This window comes from Monodelphis domestica, chromosome 5 (assembly GCF_027887165.1).
Source record: "Monodelphis domestica isolate mMonDom1 chromosome 5, mMonDom1.pri, whole genome shotgun sequence".
Classification (NCBI taxonomy): domain Eukaryota; kingdom Metazoa; phylum Chordata; class Mammalia; order Didelphimorphia; family Didelphidae; genus Monodelphis; species Monodelphis domestica.
In genome coordinates this window covers 200101966-200121231 of record NC_077231.1, presented here as the reverse complement: position 1 = coordinate 200121231, position 19266 = coordinate 200101966, and the positions used below count along the sequence as shown (strand labels likewise).

General features: G+C 42.7%; 1 protein-coding gene and 1 long non-coding RNA gene across 5 annotated transcripts in view; one reads left to right on the top strand and one right to left on the bottom strand.

Annotated features, from left to right (window-relative positions):
• The window catches only part of SND1 (staphylococcal nuclease and tudor domain containing 1), a 547109-nt gene that overhangs the window by 7084 nt on the left and 520759 nt on the right, over window positions 1–19266 (bottom strand). For both annotated transcript variants that reach the window (XM_001366193.5, XM_056799670.1), the window contains exons 17-18: window positions 13870–14058; window positions 5818–5959 (exon numbers count right to left, since the gene is read on the bottom strand). In XM_001366193.5, coding sequence (XP_001366230.2) covers window positions 5818–5959; window positions 13870–14058 — 331 coding nt within the window. The remainder of the gene's footprint in view (window positions 1–5817; window positions 5960–13869; window positions 14059–19266) is intronic.
• Window positions 5294–12691, top strand: LOC107650138 (uncharacterized). 3 transcript variants are annotated; one of them, XR_008912290.1, is made up of 3 exons: window positions 5294–5385; window positions 8986–9014; window positions 12053–12691. It is a non-coding gene; the product is annotated as an uncharacterized LOC107650138 (long non-coding RNA). The 3 variants fall into 3 exon arrangements; XR_001625004.2 differs by lacking the exon at window positions 5294–5385 and adding an exon at window positions 5958–7135; XR_001625003.2 differs by lacking the exon at window positions 5294–5385 and adding an exon at window positions 5958–7135 and having other exon boundaries at window positions 8851–9014.

Genomic DNA, 19266 nt, shown 5'->3' with positions numbered 1-19266 from the left:
TCAATTCTGAGAATACAGTCCTGCACTGGTTTGTCTCCAGGCTACCCATTACACCATCCTAGAGCCTACATGGTGAAATGAAGGGCAAAGGTGGAAAGAAGGGACCAGAGAAAATCTCCAGCAGAGAAATGATCAAGCAATAAGGCTCTGACCTTAAAAGCTCAGGAAAAAAGTGATAAAACCTTGGTGTAGTGAGCCTAGATCCTCATTTATTCAACTTGGTGTGATCTAGCCACTGAACTCAATGTCCCTTGGTATCTGAACATTTCCATCCACTCTGGGGGTGCCATATGCACTTCAGGCTGCTGTTATGCTTCAGCCAAGCCACTAATGTGCTGGGACCTCATGTACATTGTTAACTTCTAGGTCTCATTTATAACTCCTAGTTGCCCCATCTATAATAGAAGGAATGCATTAGATGACCTTTTATACCACTGAAATGCCATCATTTCTTCCCCCTGCTGTGAAGCTTTAATTCCTCTTAATTCTAGGGTAAGCAGCTCCTACCCTTCCTGGTCTTTCCTCTGACTCCTATTTGTCTTGGGGACAATTGGTCTGTGCTCATTATTTGCAGTATTCTGTCCATGAGGGAACACCCTAGGTTTTCTTTTCAGCATTACTATCTAATCCTGCCTGCCTACCACTTTCTTCTGAAGCCTGCCCTGATTCAATAGCAGATCTGCTGGCCTCTCCCTTTCCCTCTTTCATCTTCCTTTTTTCAGGGCAGGCTGCCCAGATCCTAACTCTCCTTTGGCAGATCACATTCTCCCATTCCCCTTCCAGCCTCTTAAGCAGGATAGCTTTCCTCTCAGTAAGATGATAGGATCAAAGACTATGATTGTATGCCTAGGTGTACATTCTCTCTGGCCATGGAATAACTATTCACTTTGCATTTTCAAGACTCTGAAGGCAGCTGACTTTTCCCCCTCATCTATCAGTGAACACAGAGAAATAAAGATTCACGACTAGGGCTAAGTTTACCTAAAGACATTTCAGGAACCCAGGAAAACAACCCTCCTCTCCACCTCATCCCTCACTCTTATGGTTTGTTGCTGTTTGAAATGCTTTTTTTTTTTTTAATTTCAACCCCATCAATCAGTTACAACTTAGTACGATCAGTTTGTCAGTTCCTTTCCTAAAAGCAAATTTTAACAGGTAGTGGTGGACGGGATAGAGAAAGAACAAAAACATTCAGATCACTATAACGAGTAGCAGTTATATTGGGGAGGATGGGAAATGGGAACATAAAAAGGTTTCAAAGTACTTCCCCCATCACATTTCAATCTGCTTATTCTCCTCACGTTTTCTGGAATTCCAGTCTGAGGCTTTCCTTTCCTCTTCTTTCTCCTGTCTCCTGAGGTTTATTCTTTATTAGCCATGGAGTTCCCATCCGGATAACATGCCTCCATAATTGTGTGACCAGAGATAGTGATAAAAAAACTAAGCATCTCAGATCTGGGCTCATATAGGATAACATGCAAGGGGTCATCCTTTAAGCATCTGAAATCTCTTTTGCCTAGAGGCTCCTAAACCCTAGAGGGGTTTAGGAGACTAGATCTTGAGTGGTAAAGTGCTGCAGTGGACAATAGATTTGACCCTAGAGTTCAAAATATGTTAAGGTGATGATAATAACTGCTAACATTTCAACAATACCTACTATGTGCCAGGCACTGTGCTAAGCACTTTACAAATATTATCTCATTTGATCTTCACAACCATCCTGCAAGGTAGGTGCTATTATTGTCCCCACTTTATGGATGAGGAGACTGGGGCCAACAGAGGTTAAGTGACTTGCCTGGGGTTGCATAGCTAAGTGAGTGTCTAAGGCTGGATTTGAACACAGGTTTTCTTGACTCCAGGCTCAGTGCTCTATCCACTGAACCACCTAGCTGCTTAAGATAAACTCATGTATAGAAACATAGGAACCAAAAAGGGAAAGCATGGGAGAAGGCATGATAGAGAGCAATGGAAGTAGAAACAGAAGCAGTATTTTCATTAGAATGAGTTATATACCACCTGGACAGAAAGAGAAAATAGGTGTGATCTGTTTAGCAAATAGATCACAAGCCTGACACAGAAATGATAGTTATATGGACAGTAATTGGGGCTCTCACTTTACCTAAAGCAGAGTAGTTAAAGATCTACTAAATTTGGGTGGAGGGGAGGGAGGGAAATAATGTGATTATTGTAACCAAGGAATAATGTTCTAAATTGACTAACTAAATTTTTTCAAATGGAAGAAAAAAAATCTACTAAATTGCCTTAATGATGATTTTATTCTTCAAAAGGTAGAGGAACTGCTAATCTAGATCCGGTTCTTACAGTTGACATGGAAACAGCTGCTGGGATGGAAATGATGAGAACTCTGGGGAAGTGATCATCTCATTTTAGAATGTACGATTGAGAAAAGGACTCATTCTGACCTGCATCTAGATTTCTGAAGTGCAGAATTCAAAGGATAAAGGCAGGCAGGATCCCAACCATTAGAAAATATACAGGAGAAGTTGGTCTAGGAAGGATGCAAAACTCTCAGAATACAATTGTAAAGGCCTAAAGAGAAACAATTCTAATTATGAGGGAAAGCAAGAGGCCAAAAGAGACTGATGTGAAAACACAACTCATCAACAAGTACCTATTAAGGTACTTAAGGGCTTATTATGCACTAGACATTGAAGAAGCTGGAGCTGAATCTTGAAGGAAGCTGTGGTTTCTAAGAGGCAGAAAGGAAAAAGTAAAGTATTCCAGGCATGGGGGCCAGCTAGTGAAATGGCATGGAGATAAGAAAAGTAGCATCCTGTTTGGGGAATAGTAGTAGCTCATTAGCTAACTAATTATAAACAGACTTGTACAGAAGATGGAAGCACAGGTAGCTGATGGAGCACTGAATACTAAAGAACACACATCCTATATATATATATATATATATCCTATAAGAAGAGTGTTTGGAGTGCTGAGGCCCAGAATCAGCTCAGGCTGGGGAGGAAAGCAAAGGCAATGAAGAGGATTCACTTTATTTTTTAAGTCATATTTCTAAAAAGATGTGCAAATGAGGGACAAGGTTGCTGTCTGGATGAAAGGGATGATGATACCAACAATGGAGAGGAGGCAGAGAAGCTCCAACTTTGATGTTGCTCATTTTCTCTACCAACAACAGTTGCCTTTGGACTGAAAGGGACAGAACAAAAATGGTAGCAGGGAACTGACTTTGGAGTCAAAGGGTCTGGGTTCAAATTCCACTTATAAATAAGGAGAGAGGAAAATGGAGTCTGCCAATGAGCCTGAGTTTGACTCCTGGTCAAATTCTGGTACATATTACTAAAGGGGGAGTTGGTGAACTTCTAAAGAAAGTGAGCATGAAAAGCCAGTATATGTTCACCAAGTTAAGTTGGTCATGCCAGACAATTTCCTTATTTCAATGGGTAACTAGATGAGTAGATAAGGGGAATGTCACAAACGAAGTATACCTAGATTTTAGCAAAGCATTTCATAGTCTCTCAAGCTAATCTTACAAAAAAACAGAAAAGTATAGAATAGTAGATGGCACAGTTAGATGGCCAGAACTAGAGCAGGCATGACTCGGATAAAGCCATTTATAACATACTTATCAAATTCACAGATGACGCAAAGCCTGGATAGATAACATAATGGATAACAGAGTTAGGATCCAAAATAATATGATAGAGAATGTTAGGTCAAATCTAAGATGCTGAAATTCAGTAAGGATAAATGTTAAGACTTATATTTAGATTAAAAAAATAACAATTTCTTAAGTATAAAACAGAGAAGTACAGGTTAGGGAGAAGTTCATCTGAAAAAGATATGGGAGTTTCAGTGGACTGAAAGTTTAGTGAATCAATAGTATGATTTGACCACCAAGGTACTATTATTATCAAAATAAGAAACTAGAGTATAGTCTTTGAACTCAGAGGAGCTTTCTTTTTGTTTGGGGAGCTCCTCCCATATAAGTACTCTTGGGAGTGTCCTTGAATAGTAGAACTGGATATCTATCTTGTCTGCTCCAAAGGTGGTGGCCCTTACCTTATCTTGTGCCCTGGGCAGAGTCTCATTAAAACAGCTACTTTCTAGTGAGTGACATGAATCAGCTTGCTTGAAACCCTTGGAACTCTTGGCCTTATGTCCAGATATGGCTTTCATTACCTACCCAGACCTTTATCATATGTAAATCTTCATTATCATTCAACTCAACCCAATAGGTTGTCCATGATCATGTCAGAGAGAAAGTAATATTATTTTTTTAAATGTAGCATGTTACGCATAAAGTGAACTCTCTTCTCTCTGCTGCCTGAAACAGAGAAATATCATGGCACATTGGATAGAGCTCTGTATCTGGAAGCAGGAAACCTGGTTCAAATTCCACCCACACTTACTAGCTATGTAATTGTAGGAACCTCAGAGTGCCGTTTTTCTCATCTCTAAAATGGGGATAACAGTCTTTTCATTACTGCCCTTACAGGGTTACTGTGAGGAAAACCTTTTATAAACCTTCAAGCAGCACATAAATAGGAATTGTTTAGTTCTTGATTTCTGGCTGTGATTCAGTGTCTAGGGGCAGGTTTCCTCTAAGTGGTGGTAGTGTCCCAGCTCCCCAATCTCCCCTAGGATCCTGGTTACCTACAAAGTGTCTCAAGACAAAATCTGCTCATTCTCATTTTCTACTGCTTCAATAGTTGTGGTCATTTTCTCTCTTCTCAGACATAGCTAGCCTGAGTCTAGTAAAGGATAGGTTTTCTGTCAAAATAGCATGACTACAAAAGTAGCTGCTCAAGAAATATCATTAGAAGGGAAAAGGTGGGACCATTAGTAATCTTGAGCTGGGGACCAGTGAGGAAGGAAACAATAGAGAAGACTAGGCAGTGCCAAACATCAGCCTGGCCAGAGTCCATTGAAAGCTTCCTTTGGCCCTTGTTCTTGTCTACTCCTTAGTTCCTGCCTGTGGGATATTCAACATTCTTCTATCTATTTCTCTAGGCAGGTTAGAGATGAAAGGGAAAAAGGTCAGGGAAAAATGATATAAAGGAGCCTAAAAAAAAGTGAGACCAAGGAGGACAGCCTCTAAAGATCATCTCTTTAAAGTCTCTGAGCCCTCCAATAGCATGAGTTTCCATAAGGCATAGGAGGCCAGGAAGTGAGGGGCTGTAAGAGGTTGTGGAAAGAGGAGAGGGTCTTTTGGAGAGCTAACAATGCTCATAGGCTAACAATGACTACCCCCACAGCTCTGCTTGTTTCTATGGTAACTGCTACTCCCTCCACCGAGGACTCCATTAACCTCTAGAGGAAAAATACCCAGAATAGGCAAACCAAGGATCTTCCCCTTTTGGCTCTCTTCCCTGGATAGCTATGGACCTCAGAAAATGGAATCAAGAGGTGGGAGGAAGAAGGGGAGTGCTTACATTTGAATGACGATTCTTGGACACATAGCAGCAATCTGTTCTTTACTTAGCCTAACCAAGGTGTCTTAGAAGGAAGCAGAAGCCACTTGTCATTGCAACCACATTCACTTATTCATAGTTTTTAAGGCTCACTTGTAGGTTCAGGAAAGAACCGTCCAGGCTCCATAGTAAATGATATTAAGAGAGGCCTGGGAAATTTATATGAAAGACAAGGGTCCTGACAAGTGTTTTGTGCATGCATTCATGTGTGTGTGTACATATAAGGTGGCATTTAGGTTCTTCATTCTTTCAGCGAAGCTTGTTAGAAAGAGGAAATGTGTCTTTCTTCCACTGGACAAAAGGAGGAATGAAGGAGAAACAGAAGGCTTCTCATGGAAAGGGCAAATGGCAGGTCCAGCATACTCACCAGTTTCCACATCCTGGACATAGAAATGCAGGTCGTCAGTAATCTCTGTTACAAACACAGGCTTGTAGCTTGCTGAACGCTCCTTTTCTTCCTGCACAGGTGATACTTCTTCCACGGGCTGCTCCTCATAGTGGGCCCACACCTACAGGCAGGAAAGGGAAGAGGAAGCATGGGTAGTGAGAGAGAGGGTCAGAAGTCAATGCTACACAGGAGGCTTTCTATATATGGCATGGGGACACAGAGGGTAGGTACCACAATGAGAAAAAAAAAGTATGGGTAGCTGGGCTCCTTTTGGCCAGATGTCATCTCCTCTCTAGGCACCTTACCTTGTTTGCTTGTTTTCTCCTCCTTCTCTGCCTGCCCAAGACTCCTGCTGGCTCTTGGACTCTCTCAGCTGGCATTGTCCTAAGTGGTGCCAAGGGCCTAGGGTAGACTAAAAATGCCTTGGAGAGATAGAGCTCATCTAACAAAGTTTCTAAGTGGTTGTTTTGGAATGGTGAACTATTGGAATTACTTAAGAAATCTTGATTAAGTGGAAGAAGACTGAATTTGGAGCCAGAAGATTCTTGGTTCAAATCTTTGCTCTGCTACCAACTACAGGGATGGCTGAGCAAATGCAAAACACTTAATTTCTCTGGGCCTCAATATTTGTAAAATAAGGAGACTGAACTAAATGACTTCTGTGGTCTATTCCAGTTCTAAATCTATGAAGAAATGAAAGTCTCCTCCCTGCCAATTGGTTTGTAAAAGGTAACTCGGGATGATGGATATGTACTGAATCAGGCCCAGAAATAGGGCCTGAAGTCTACTATTGATGTGACTAAGCTAGAAAAGGCATTTTTAGTCTACCCTAGGCCCTAGCACCACTTAGGACAATGCCAACTGAGAGAGTCCTGGGCAGGGGAGGAAGCCAAAAAATCTTATTTTCAATAATCCTTGTCTATGTTTCCAAAACAGTGAGCTCTAACCTTAGTCAGTGGTTAGGCTGTCTTTATCTCCCTCCCTTTTCCCAATGAGCTGTCAGGGCTAGGGTGGCTCAAACACTGATTCACTGTGATGGCATGCCAAATTCAATCCTGCATCTGGGAGATTATCTGAGTGGTGAGGCCTGTCAGACCTGGGAAGGGAGGTGACTTTCTAGTTGAGCGGCTAGAAGGGTACTAGATAAAGGACTAGGACCACATGCTGGGTCACACAGACACCTACTCAAAAGTACCTAGTAGCCTGGGTCCTACCTGCAGCCCTTAATGGGTCATTACAGAGACAGGGACAGAGACAGAGACTGCACCAGGCAGGGGATGAGAAGCAACTGATCAAGGTCCTGTAGCATTGAATCCTGGCTTGGATACCTTTAAGCTATGTGACCTTGGGAAAGTCATTTAGATTATCTGGGTCTATTTCATCTTCTGAAAAATGAGGGATATGGGTATTTGCCCATACTTAGTTCATTTAGTTCAGTTTCCTAATTTTATTTAGAATATATGTAATATCTAATATCCCTTCAAGCTTTAGCATTTATCATTCTGAAATATCCTTTTCTCAATGCTTGGAAATGGAAGCACACTGCAGGTGTAGGGAGCAGGTGAATAGCATGAACATTAGAAATGCCACTCTGGGTCGGAAAGGATTTCCTGCCTAGCATTCTAAATACACCAAGGTTGTATTCCACCATGTGGTTCACAAGGATCATTGATGAAAAAAGATTAGGACTTGGGGATATTGACTAAAATCAAAGGTGTGGGTTTTGTGGTGCCAAACATTCTTTTAAGACATCTACCCTTCCATCTACAGAACAGAATTTTGTAAAGATTCCTTGTTTCCTAAGATGAATGTATAGGAGTGGTGGATTAGGTATTAGCATTATCTGTAATTAAATGGGGAAGGAAGTAATGAGATGGATAGAATAATAGAATGCTTAAAAGTACTACTATTTTTTCTTGTCTTGCTATTCAATTAACTTCCAGTTTCTAATAACTTTTAAACCTATTCCCATCACCAACATTCATGTTCTCTCTCCAATATTCTTATACTAAAGCCACCCGCACAAGCTCCTATAATCCTGGCAGCTCTGCCTCTCAGATTTAACAATTTGGTAAATACAAAGAATATATCCCTTTACCTAAAATTTGGCTGACCAGCAAGAGAAGGGGTGGTAACAGGGATGAAATTTGTATGTTTTACTTCCTAGTCCAAAGATAGAGAAGTGATCATGGCCTCTACTCTTGGTAATACCTCATACAAAAACCCTCTTTACTACTCTGCTGTGACAGTTTCTCACACTATAGCTCTGCTCTGCCTGTCCCCTACTGCTCCAAGTAACTCCAACTTCTTTCACCCTTCTCACCAATGAAAGAAATAAGCAGTAGAACCTATCCCAACAATAAGGCCTAGAGGCCTTTTGGAAACTTCCAGCTCCCATAGCCTGTGCCTTCTGCCTTGATTTACTAAGGCTGAGGCTGTCTACTAGACTCTTGGAGTCTAACAATCTAGTGGAAAGCACTGGAGTCATTCTCAACCATGTTCTCATGTCTCTGGGGAACTCAAGGAGAACTTGCTAATTTAGTATCATCTCTGGATCATTCAGGCTACTTGTTGCCTCAGTCAGTTCATTAATACTAGACTAAGTGAGTCAATTCTACCATCCAGCAACCCTGGATAGTCCCTCTCATTGATTCCTTCTGTCTTCCTTTGCCCCAACTACTTCCTTGCCAACACTTACCCCTTATTAGGCCCCTTTTCTTTTTGTTACCATATCTGATTCCAGTGCCCTCCCAGCCCAAACCTTTTCAAATAGCCCATTGAACCATAATGGCTTTAGGATGATACCAGCACAGAACTGGAACCTCAGTCTGGAGGAGAATCCCAGCATCTTGTTCCCTGGTCTTTCTCCTCCCTGATCTTTTGGGGGAGAGGAACACCAGGGGAGGGAGAACAAATAAATCCAGAATGAACTGGCTAGGAGGAGTGAAAGAACTTTTTGTGACAGTACCAGGCTCCATTCACAGAGAAGAGAAGTCATCTTTGTTCATTTAGGCCACAGTGGGAGGCTGTGCTCTTGACATCTAGAACAAGGGAGTCCGTCTTATGCAGGAAAGAAGTCTTCCAACACAAGAATCTTGGGATCTTTAGATAATGGACTAAATTTTCCTTTATCCCCTACTGTGACAGACAGCTCAAGGGGACTGAGAAGCATCAAGGTAAGTGCTGTGATAGGAAGAGGCCACTTGTAGCCAATCCTCTGACCCAGTCCTAGCTGAAGTTTTGTTCACTCTTTCCTCTGAAAGCATATGGAGAGTACTGGACTTGGAGACAGGAAGACCTGGGTTCTAATCTTGACTCTGCCACTTACTACCTGTGTGACCATAGGCAAATCATGGTATTTCTTTAAGTCTCAGTCTCCTTCCCTGTAAAATGGGGGAGTAGGGGTTGTTCTACCTCTAGGATGCTCCTGTGATTACAGGCCCATATACTGGGAGATTTGGAGAACCTCCTGGAAGACAGTCTGTACTTTAGCTACTCCCTTTTTTGGCTTCTATGGTATCCTCTTGTGGTTGGCCAGCCCCCTGCCCTTGGGACCTGAGGTCCTCAAAGCCAATGACCATAACCAGACTGGAGGGGGAAGTGGGGTTGTGGAACTTCATAAAGGAAAGAAGTCAGATAGGAAATAGTCTTCAGGATCTACTCCAGGTATGCTCCCTTCCCTGCTCTGCCCTCAGAGAAAGAGGGGGCTCTGGTGATAGCAATTTACTCCCCCCCCCCCAACTTTGGGTTTTGTGCTGTGAGAAGATAGGCAGTGACAAGACATCTGCTAATGCCATGTCTTCACTGCCATCACATGCTCCTTTGATTCATCACTTTAGATCACTAAGAAGAAGCATGTCACTTGTAATCCCCAAGGCTGACACTCCTTTTACTGTCACTGAGTAGGCCTTGGGAAGGTCCCCTTTCAAGGTAGCAGCAGTGATTCTTGTAGTAGTGTGCTGTGAGAACAGTCCTTCTTGGGTTTCCCTTTGTCTCCTCAGTGGAGAAGGTGCTTCTAGATAGAGCCAAAGTTCTGGGGGAAAGAGGGAGAGGAGCAGGGTTCTGTCTGATGTCAGAGAAGCAGGATTTATATGATACTGGCTCTCCCTTCTGCCTAAGATCACTACTATGTTTCAGCTCATTGTCCACTCTTCTAATTGGTGGATTAGTGGTTAATGTTTCTATGGGTGTCCAGTAAGAGCATGAGCTTCCTTTTGAACCTGGATTTATGAAGAAGACTTTAGCTAGGACAGAGAAGTTCCCAAGGATGGACAAGGATGGCCTTGTCCATATTCCTTTATAGCAGTGGTCACAGACATAAGTTCAGGCTGGAAAAGCTTTTCCCTTTTCCTTTCCTTCTACCCCAAAGATTCTTTGCCCTTCAAATCTTCACTTTGCCTTAGAGCACTGTGCATTCATATCAGGCTCTGAAACACGCACTACCTGTTGGGAGTGGCTATGGGTGTCAAGGGCAAACCAGGTCAGGAGTAGTAGCTTCCTCTTCCATCCTGCCTCCCCCATTCCTTGCTCTTCCGCCCCAGGGAGCCCCCTATTCTCCCTGGCAGGAGGTGGGTAGCATGGTCTGGGGATCTGCTGGCTCAAGTCTTTCCTTTCTAAATTCTATTTATTACTGCTATTCTCAGGCTGCAGGGGAGGGGCTGGCTTGGGGCCAGAGTGGAGGATGTCTTGACGCCCCGCAGCAGGGGAGCCAAAATAAATAAAATGAAATCAATGGCCAATGTAACCTTTTCTTTCTCAGTCAGGGCTGTGGTGGGGTGGGAAGAGATAGGAAAAAGGCAAGAGAAAGGAAAGAGGCGACTGTTGCTGACCCCTTGGCTTCTAGGTCTATCCTGTGCCCTGGGGGAAATGGGGTTTTTGCCATTAGTCAGCCTCCTACTAAGGGGAGGGCATGGCTCTACCCAGTCCTTTCACAGAGGAGTCTGTATAGGGACAGGGAGGAATTAGCCCAGCAGGGGGTAGCTACCAAATGGAAAATCCAGTTGTCAGATTCTCCAAATAGATTCCTATACACGTGCCTGGGTGTGAATGTGCACAGGCAAGCACATGCATTCCCCTCCTAGACCCACTCCCTTGTGCTTTTCCTAACCCCATCCCTACCCCCAAAGTCCCAGAGAGTAAAGACTTAGTTCTTGGGCTTTAATGCACCAATATTCCCAGTGTCCCTCTCTTTCTGTCAGTTCTCTGTCCATAGACCTCCCTTCTTCATTCATATGCCTGAGTCTCATATTAATGTATGTGCTGCCAAAACAAGCTGCTATCTGAGCCTTAAGTGGGCCCCAGGTCTTGGTTCCAAACATTTACTAAATTGACCTGTTCCAAGGCCAACAATCATGCCCTGAATCATCAACAATGGCTTTGGTAATGACTGTAGACAAGGCTGGCCGACTCTTCTTCACCTAGCCAGATCAGGACCCACAAGGAGATCCATACATAGCATCTGCTAGTTCCTACAGGGCCCTGGAAGAGGCTTTGCTGCATGCTTAGGGTAGGGATGGGTGGTAGAAGTGCCCAAGAGGAGGGCAGCCCCTGGCACAGACAATGGTGCTTGCTCTTTAATTGGGCTGAAATAAAAACATGCAGTCTGTGTAAGTAATTAATCACTGATAATGACTTCCTGGCTTTATCAAAGGGCAACAGCAAATGATGACTTGGGCTCATTCAGCCAAATCTACTTTACAGTAAATAATGACTCTCAATTCTAACACCTGGCAAAGAATGTGCTCCTTCATCACCTGCTTGCTTTTTCTCCCTGCCTTAACCTTGTGGGGTTCTGGCCACTCCTCCTCTTGGATCCAGAGGGCTAGAGAACTGTTCTCATCTGCAATGGACAGCTTCTAGGTGGCTGAGTGGGAGTGACAGAAGGAGAGACAGTTTTTGTATCTAGGTCTTGAAAATGGGTGTTTGTTGCTCATACTACTGCCTCTCTCAATGATCGTGACTATTCAAAGAGGACTTAAACCTCTGCTGACGTAGCATTTGCCTAAACATATCAACCAATTCTGATCTCCCTCTTAGAAGCATGGAAAATGCAGTTGGAAAGATAGGGATTTGCAGAGGGCAAAAAACGATGCCTATAATATTTGGAGTTGTAGGGAGTGGGTGGGAAACTGGGCTTTAGAGAAAAAGATAAGACTCTTTCCAGAAAGCCACCAAGCCTGAAATTTCTCTCACCTCCCTACCCTTCTCTTCCCAGCATCCAAAGTGCCTGTTCTCAGGGATTCAATCAACTTTCATCCTTTGAGGAGTTCACAATAAGAAAGGTGAAAAGTCCCTTCTTAATTGAAGGTGGTCGGGGGGGGTAGGATTTGTGCAAGGAAGGCTAGCTCCCACCACCAAAGCAACTAGGGTGAAGTCTGATCTTTCCAGACTGTTTCATTATCTTGGATGATTTCTCAACTGTAATATATTACTGCTATCTTCAAATTCCAAAAGAGCAGGGTATTTGGCTGAGTTTGGGTGGTCTGATGGGTGATTCAGGGCAGAGATGAGGAAATTTCAGGGAGGAGAAGCCAATACCATCTAGGGGAGAAAAGGTAAAGGGCAGAAAGACCTAAGAGTGGAGCAGGATGTCTTCTGTTAGGAGCAGGAGAAGTGAAAAAAGAGCAGAGGAACCCCTACCTTTCATTAGGTAAGCATGCCTCAGCTCTGGGAATCAGAGACATAGAACCAGATGATTACCCCCATAGGGAAGGAAACATTTATTCCTGGAACAAATTTATGGCTCAGCACGGCTGTCCTACGAAATCCTCCTCAAGCACAGAGAAACCCTGACAAATTGGTAGCCGATTGATTTATCCCCATTATCAGTGCTAGGATGTAAGTCAAACCATTGCCAGGTTGTTGGGCAGGGTGGGTGGGAGCAGGGAAAGCTGGCTCCCACCACCAAAGCATTTTGTTCTTTAATCAACAATTTGTTTCCCCAAAATGCTTTCTGACCCATCCCCCATCTCCTTAATGCAGTGTCTGCAGAGGCTGATGTACTGTAAATCTGCCATCCTAACAGGTTTATGCCTCTCCAGGGGTAGCTTCCAAAATGGGCTTCCTCATGGGGTAATGTGAAGCAGATTCAAATCAGGGCTTCTGGCCATCCAGTAACCTCGAGGAATCCTGGAGAAGTCAGGAACTACGTAAAAGTGCAATACCCTTCTCTTTTTTTCTCTCTTGAAGGCTCAGCCACCAATTGTTTCACTATTATCTAGCCTGCTTCAGTCTCCCACGCTGATGTCTTATTGTTACTAAGACTAAATAAGTATTCTTTTTTCTTTTTAAGATTTTATTTTCCCAATTACATGTAATAACAATTTTCCACATATGTTTTCTGAAGTTATAAGATCCAAACTGTCTCCTTCCCTCCCCACTCCAGAGATAAGTAATTTGATCTGGGTTATACATGTATCATCATGCAAAATGTATTTGCATATTGGCCATTGTTGTAAGAGAATACTCTTGTAAAACAAAACCCCAAAATAAAAACACAAACTAAAGTGAAAAATTATATGCTTTAATCTGCATTCTGACTCCAACAGTTCTTTCTCTGGAGGGGGATAGTAATTCTGTAGGCAGGAGTACTTGCCCTAACTGATGCTAATCAGAAATACTTTATCCTTTAGAAGAAACTTCTTAACTCAACTTGGTTGGTTGGTCCCAGATTGTTTGAGGCACAGGAAGAACCCCATCCCCAGTTACTCAGTTGAGATTTGCAGAATGACCCCTGTTCCTGTTGAGACCTACTAGTGGAAAGAGCACTGTCTGTAATATCAGGAGATCAGGAGTTTATCTAGCTCTGCCACTCAATAACATATGACCTTGGGCAAGTCCTGGGATTCAAGAGCTGTACAAAATGACCTTTAGTGTTCTTCTAGGATTAAATTTATGATCCTATGATAGGTAGAGAAGGAAGAGAATGAGGAGCTCGTAGAAACTCTACTGAAGTCTTTCAGATGGATCAGCTGCCAGGTTCCTGGCTCTGGGTGTTACTTCTTCCATTTCAACCTCTCTGTGACTACTTACCTTCTCTTTCTTCTGTTTGGCGGCTTCTTCGGCAGACAGCAAGGACTTGTAGTAGGAGCTACGCTCAGCTGTGAAATGAACCTTGGAAAGTGCATGCTCCACCAAGGATACTGATAGGTTGGCACCATCGATGTGCAGCCAGCCGATGAAGTTTCCAGCTTTATCCATGCTCTCTACCTCCACTTCCACCTGGGGTCAACAAAAAGGGGGGAATTGAGTCAACAGAGGGATGGATTTGGGGCACTGGGGATGATGCTTGATGAAAGGCAGAAAGCTATCAATTATATACTAAAGGCACTGCTTGGGTTCTTGTATTTCATAGACTGGGATCTGGTTGAATCTGCTCCATGAAAATAGTAGCAGGCAAGGATGTCTCTGGCTGAGGAATGTCAGTGACTAGAACTAAGTTATGAAATTCCTCAATCTCCTTGCCATATTGTACTTCTTAGAATTCTTCCTTCTGATCTATATACTATAGTATATAGTCTATATTCTCATAGTCCAAGGATCACTAATGAATGCTTCTCTCTTACCCTGAGGCTACCTGTGTCCCCTTAACAGAGAACCATCTGGAGACTTTCCTTGTATCCCTGTGGCTTGGGGATCAGCAGCTGGAATGTTGGTCAGCCTGGATGGCCACTATACCAACCAGGGTTCCTTCCATCAATGTGCTCAACAAGCTTGGGGCTTCAACTGTGAATCCTCAAACTAAAGCAGTCCTATTTTAATGTAGGGATGCTAAAGTAAAGAGGGCAGGGAAACCAGAGGGTGCTAGTTCTGGGTTTCTGGACATAGCAGTGATTTTGCCACAGGGCGGCCAATATTAATATACTTTAGAACTGGCAGAGAGGAGGGCTGAGGAACTCAGTTGGTGATGGCTACTAACCTGCCCTTCTTCAGCTCCCACCTTCAGTTCTGTAGCAGAAAGAGAAGTGGGCCCTTAGGGAACCTGCTGTCCCTAAGGACTGGGGAGGCAGTGCTTTGCCTGGAGGAGCTGAATGAATGAATTTTTAATGAAGGTAATTAAACTGGCTGCCATGAATGCCAGGCAGGGATAAAGAGAAGACAGACATGTCAGAGAAGACTAGATGATCTTTAGGGTTCCTTACAAATACAAGCCTTGTAATTCTATGTATTGCACTCATGGTAGCTTGGTGGTAGTAATGGCAGACCCCAATATTATAACCATTTCCTGAGATCATGGGCACTTCTGGTTTAGGCTCAAGCAAGGTCCTTATGCGACTTTGGCTAAAGGTCAATCAAGGGGTACAAGCTTTAAGGTCTGAATAATTCTTCTGGGCATCCTATGAGACTCACTTCTCCCCCTCAAAATATCATTATCTACTTAGAATCCAAGGAGGTACAATGAGGGGTGATACTGAACTGTCTGAGACATAGCTCAAAAGCTCTACCTAGGGAATAGGCCGTAGAAATATGCCACCATTCTCTCTATCTCCACTGCCCCCGTCCCCCATGATTGTTCTGTTTTTTCAGAGCTCAATCTCATTTCAAGAGCCTAGATCTGCTTGTTTTTCTCTCTTTACTCTCCCCTCATCTCTTTTCTCATTCTACTAAAGGGGACCATAAAAGCCTTTGCTGTCAAGTGTGAAAACATGTATTAATTCAAATGGCTTTAAGCTCCATTAAACAATAGAATGAATGTCTAAATACCTGAAAATTCACTGGTACCTTGGACAGACCCTGCAGTGGTAGTGGACTGGGGCATGGGGTAACTCTGACTCCACCAGGATTTTGAGAAGTTCTTTGAGAGAGTAAGGGTAGCATAGGAAATATGATCATTCTCCATCTGAGAGGGAAGAGCCCTCTCCTTGATGCCTATCAAGTGTCAAGGGAGAGAGTAGATGTTACAGATATTATCTGTAGTGTGCTTTCCACTAATCAGACAGCAGCCAGAGATTCTCACCCCGACAGATAGTTAACCCTTTAAATATTAGTATTACTTGAGTAATGGCTGAAGTAGTACAATTACATATAATTTGAAGTGACTGTAAACTGTGAAGATTAAAATTAACTTTCCCCTGATTGTGAATATTAAAATTGTAACCTCTGTCTATTTTTAGAACACCCCACTTAAAATTGAATGGGAAGATCTGCCCATTTTTTAGATCTAATCACCAAAACTGTAAATATCCCACTTAATCATTAAGTGGAAGGTCTGTGACCCACATGTGCAATAGTGAATGACAAATCAGAATCGACTGACTGCCACCTGGGCAGTCCTAAGCAAAGTTTTAGATTATGATTTGTCCACCTAAAAAGTGGAGGAAGACACAGGAAGTTATGCAAAAGAAGCATCTTTAAAAGGATTGGTCACTTCCTGTGAGAGACTTCTTTATTCTTTGGAGTGGAGGCTGAAGGAGAAATCTGCTGACTGGACCTGAGACCTTGTTCCTGATGAGGCTGTTGGACTGACACATGGTGAGTGAAAGAGTTGACTCCTTTCCTGGATATTTTCTGAAGAAACTAGCCTCTTGAGAAAGTTTTCTCCCAAGTTCTCTGCTTTGCTGAGGCCAGCTAAGAACCAACTCTCCCTGCCTGGGTTGGGCTAGGGACCGGAACTAAATTACTTAGTGCTTAGGCTAGATATCTTATCCTATCCTCTCTCTGATTTCCTTACTTTACTTGTACTACATTTTGTAAATAAATTGTAAATAAATCTCTTTGGAATTAATATAAATTCCTGTTGACCACACTCTTAAATAATCCAGTCTAACCCTTTTCAAATTAACCCCCTTTCCCCTTACAAAACTCTTTGAGGGTAAGGACCGTCTTTTGCCTTTCTTTGTATCTTCAGGGCTTAGCAGTGCCTGGCACAGAGCAGATGCTTAATAAATGCTTATTGACTGACTAATTCCTACCCTAAGGGTTTTTTCTTGACTTTTTCAGAAATGGTAGCCTTCTTCGGTTCAGTATTAACCTTCTCTTTCCCAGCTACCTTTACAATAGGTGACTGATCAAGATTCTTATCCATTAGTGGGCTATGTTCATTGCTCTATAAGTCTAGCTCCCACTTCCATTATCTCATCTGAGGCCCTATACTCTTGTGGCCTAAGAGGTGAGTGCCTGGACCCTGAAAGGAAAATTAGTCACCTCCTACATAGCTTCATGGAATGAGAAAAAAGAGAAACAGATTCCTAGCTATTAGGTATGCATTTCCTCTTTTCTACTGGCAATTCAAAATTGGAAGTGGTAAAAGGGGGCACAAAAGCAGAAAGCAGTCAAACCAACAAAAATAGGTGCTCACATCACCAGATACTATGGCAACTAAAGTTTATGGGGAGAAGTCCTGAGAGCCTCCTGATACTACCCTGCTGCTGCCCATGAAGTGCCAGCCAATAATGGGTGTGAATGAAGATGGGACAATGCCCCGAGATAAAAGAATTAGCCCCTAAGTGATGGTATAGAGCTTAGCAGAGGAACAATGATGGGGATGTCACACTCATGAGCATCCTTATAGTGCCTTCCTTAATGCCAGAAGATAGAATCTTTCTATCTAACATACAGCTCAAAATTTAAGAGATTTTTCTATCTGAATGGCTTTGATTTTGAGATGATGGTGGGGAAGAATGAGATGAAAGAAACAGGGAAAATGGATATTATCTTTTCATTGCTAGGCTTTGTCAACCATGTGGATAACACTTTCCTTCCTTTCCCTCAATAAATCTTCTTCACATGGAAATCTGATGAAGCAAGAGGAAGAAAAGGGGATCACGACTCCTCCTTGGGCCTTTCTTAAGAAAACTATGAATTATTGCTCTGTCTTCAGAAAAAGCACACTGCTCAGTGTAGGTATGTGGTTGGAAATAGCAGTAGTAGCAGCTCTAAGAAATATGGGGAGGATTGTGCTAACAATTTTGGTAGGCATCCTCAGTGATCCTTTGGGTACTATTGGTCCAGACCAGGGTTCTTAACCTTTTTTGTATCATGGATTCCTTTTTAGCAGTTTGGTGAAGCTTATGGATTCCTTTCCAGAATAATGTTTTTAAATAAAAACATAACATAGGATTATAAAGGAAAACAAAGGTTAGTGAAAAACAAAGAAGCTATTGTTTCTCTCCAAGTTCATGGACTCCCTTGAAACTACTGTTCTATTCAGAATCTCATTGATATAGCACTTTTTAAAACCTTAGGTTAAAAGTCCCTGATTTAGATTGTTAAAGATCAGTGCTGAGAGACAAAGCTGTACAGGGAAAAAGCTGGCCATAATCCAACTGTATCTAATGAAAGACCCACCAGGCTGTTTCTGTCCACTGTCACCAATTTCAAATTTACATCGTTCTCTTTTGAGGCAAGACCCAGAGTGCCTGGCTCTCAGAATCAGCAAGCCTCACGAAAGGACCAATGGCCTTCCAGAACAGTCCAATTCTTTCTTAATAGGTGGGGCTGAACATGGCACTAAACCAGCCTTTTCCTGCCTGCAATCAATATGCTAACTTGTGCCTGACAAGTCCCTGTTCCCAGTCAGTCACCCAAGAAAAAAGCTCTGGCATTAGGCTCTGTGGAATGGATTACAGAAGGATATAAAACTGTCACCCATGGGCTACTACTGTTTCCCATTTTTGTTACTGCCTCTAGTGCTGTGGTTTCCTCAATTAAAACCCAGAGCACAAGGGAAGCCAGAACTAGCCTCAGTGGTATGACTGGGTAATGTTGGTGCCCCTGCTTCCCTGGGCTTCTTCTGGTCTTGAGCCCTGTGAGAGAGTCTTACTACTTACTACTTGTCAGAGCTGCTTCTTCTGCATACTTCTGCCCCTCAGTTTTCAAGTTGCCCTTTTTGTGCAGAATTTCTACTGCATGGCTACCTCAAGCTCTGAGGATCATCATATGGGCTTTTCAATGATTAACCATTGTGGAGCTCTTATCATACCATTTTCCTGCTCAAAAGCCATCCTTTCTATATAGTACTTACTTAAAGTTCATATTTGCTAGTTTGGTAAACAAAGTGTTCCATAACACACCCCGACTTTTCTCATTACTATCCAACATATATGCCCCATATTCCACCACCTAGACAGGACTTCCTGATTTCCCCTGAATATGCTTTTCATTTCTCCCAGTTCTGTGCCTTTGCTAAAGCTGTTCCCTCCCCCGAGAATGTCTTTGTCCTGTATTTCAGCCTGTCAAAATGCTACTTTTAAAGCCAAGCTTAAATTTCATTTTCTTCATAAAGCTTCCTTTGATACCCTAATGAGATATGATTTCTCTCTTTTCTGAACTTTTAAAACACATCATCCTTCTCTTATTGCACATATCTTCCATTCTGCCTTGTCCTGTTATCGGTGTGCTTGGCTTATCTTTCTTTATAGATTACAAGCTCTCTGTAGGAGAGGACTAAATCATATCTGTCTTTACAGCATTAGGAGCACCTAATCTAGT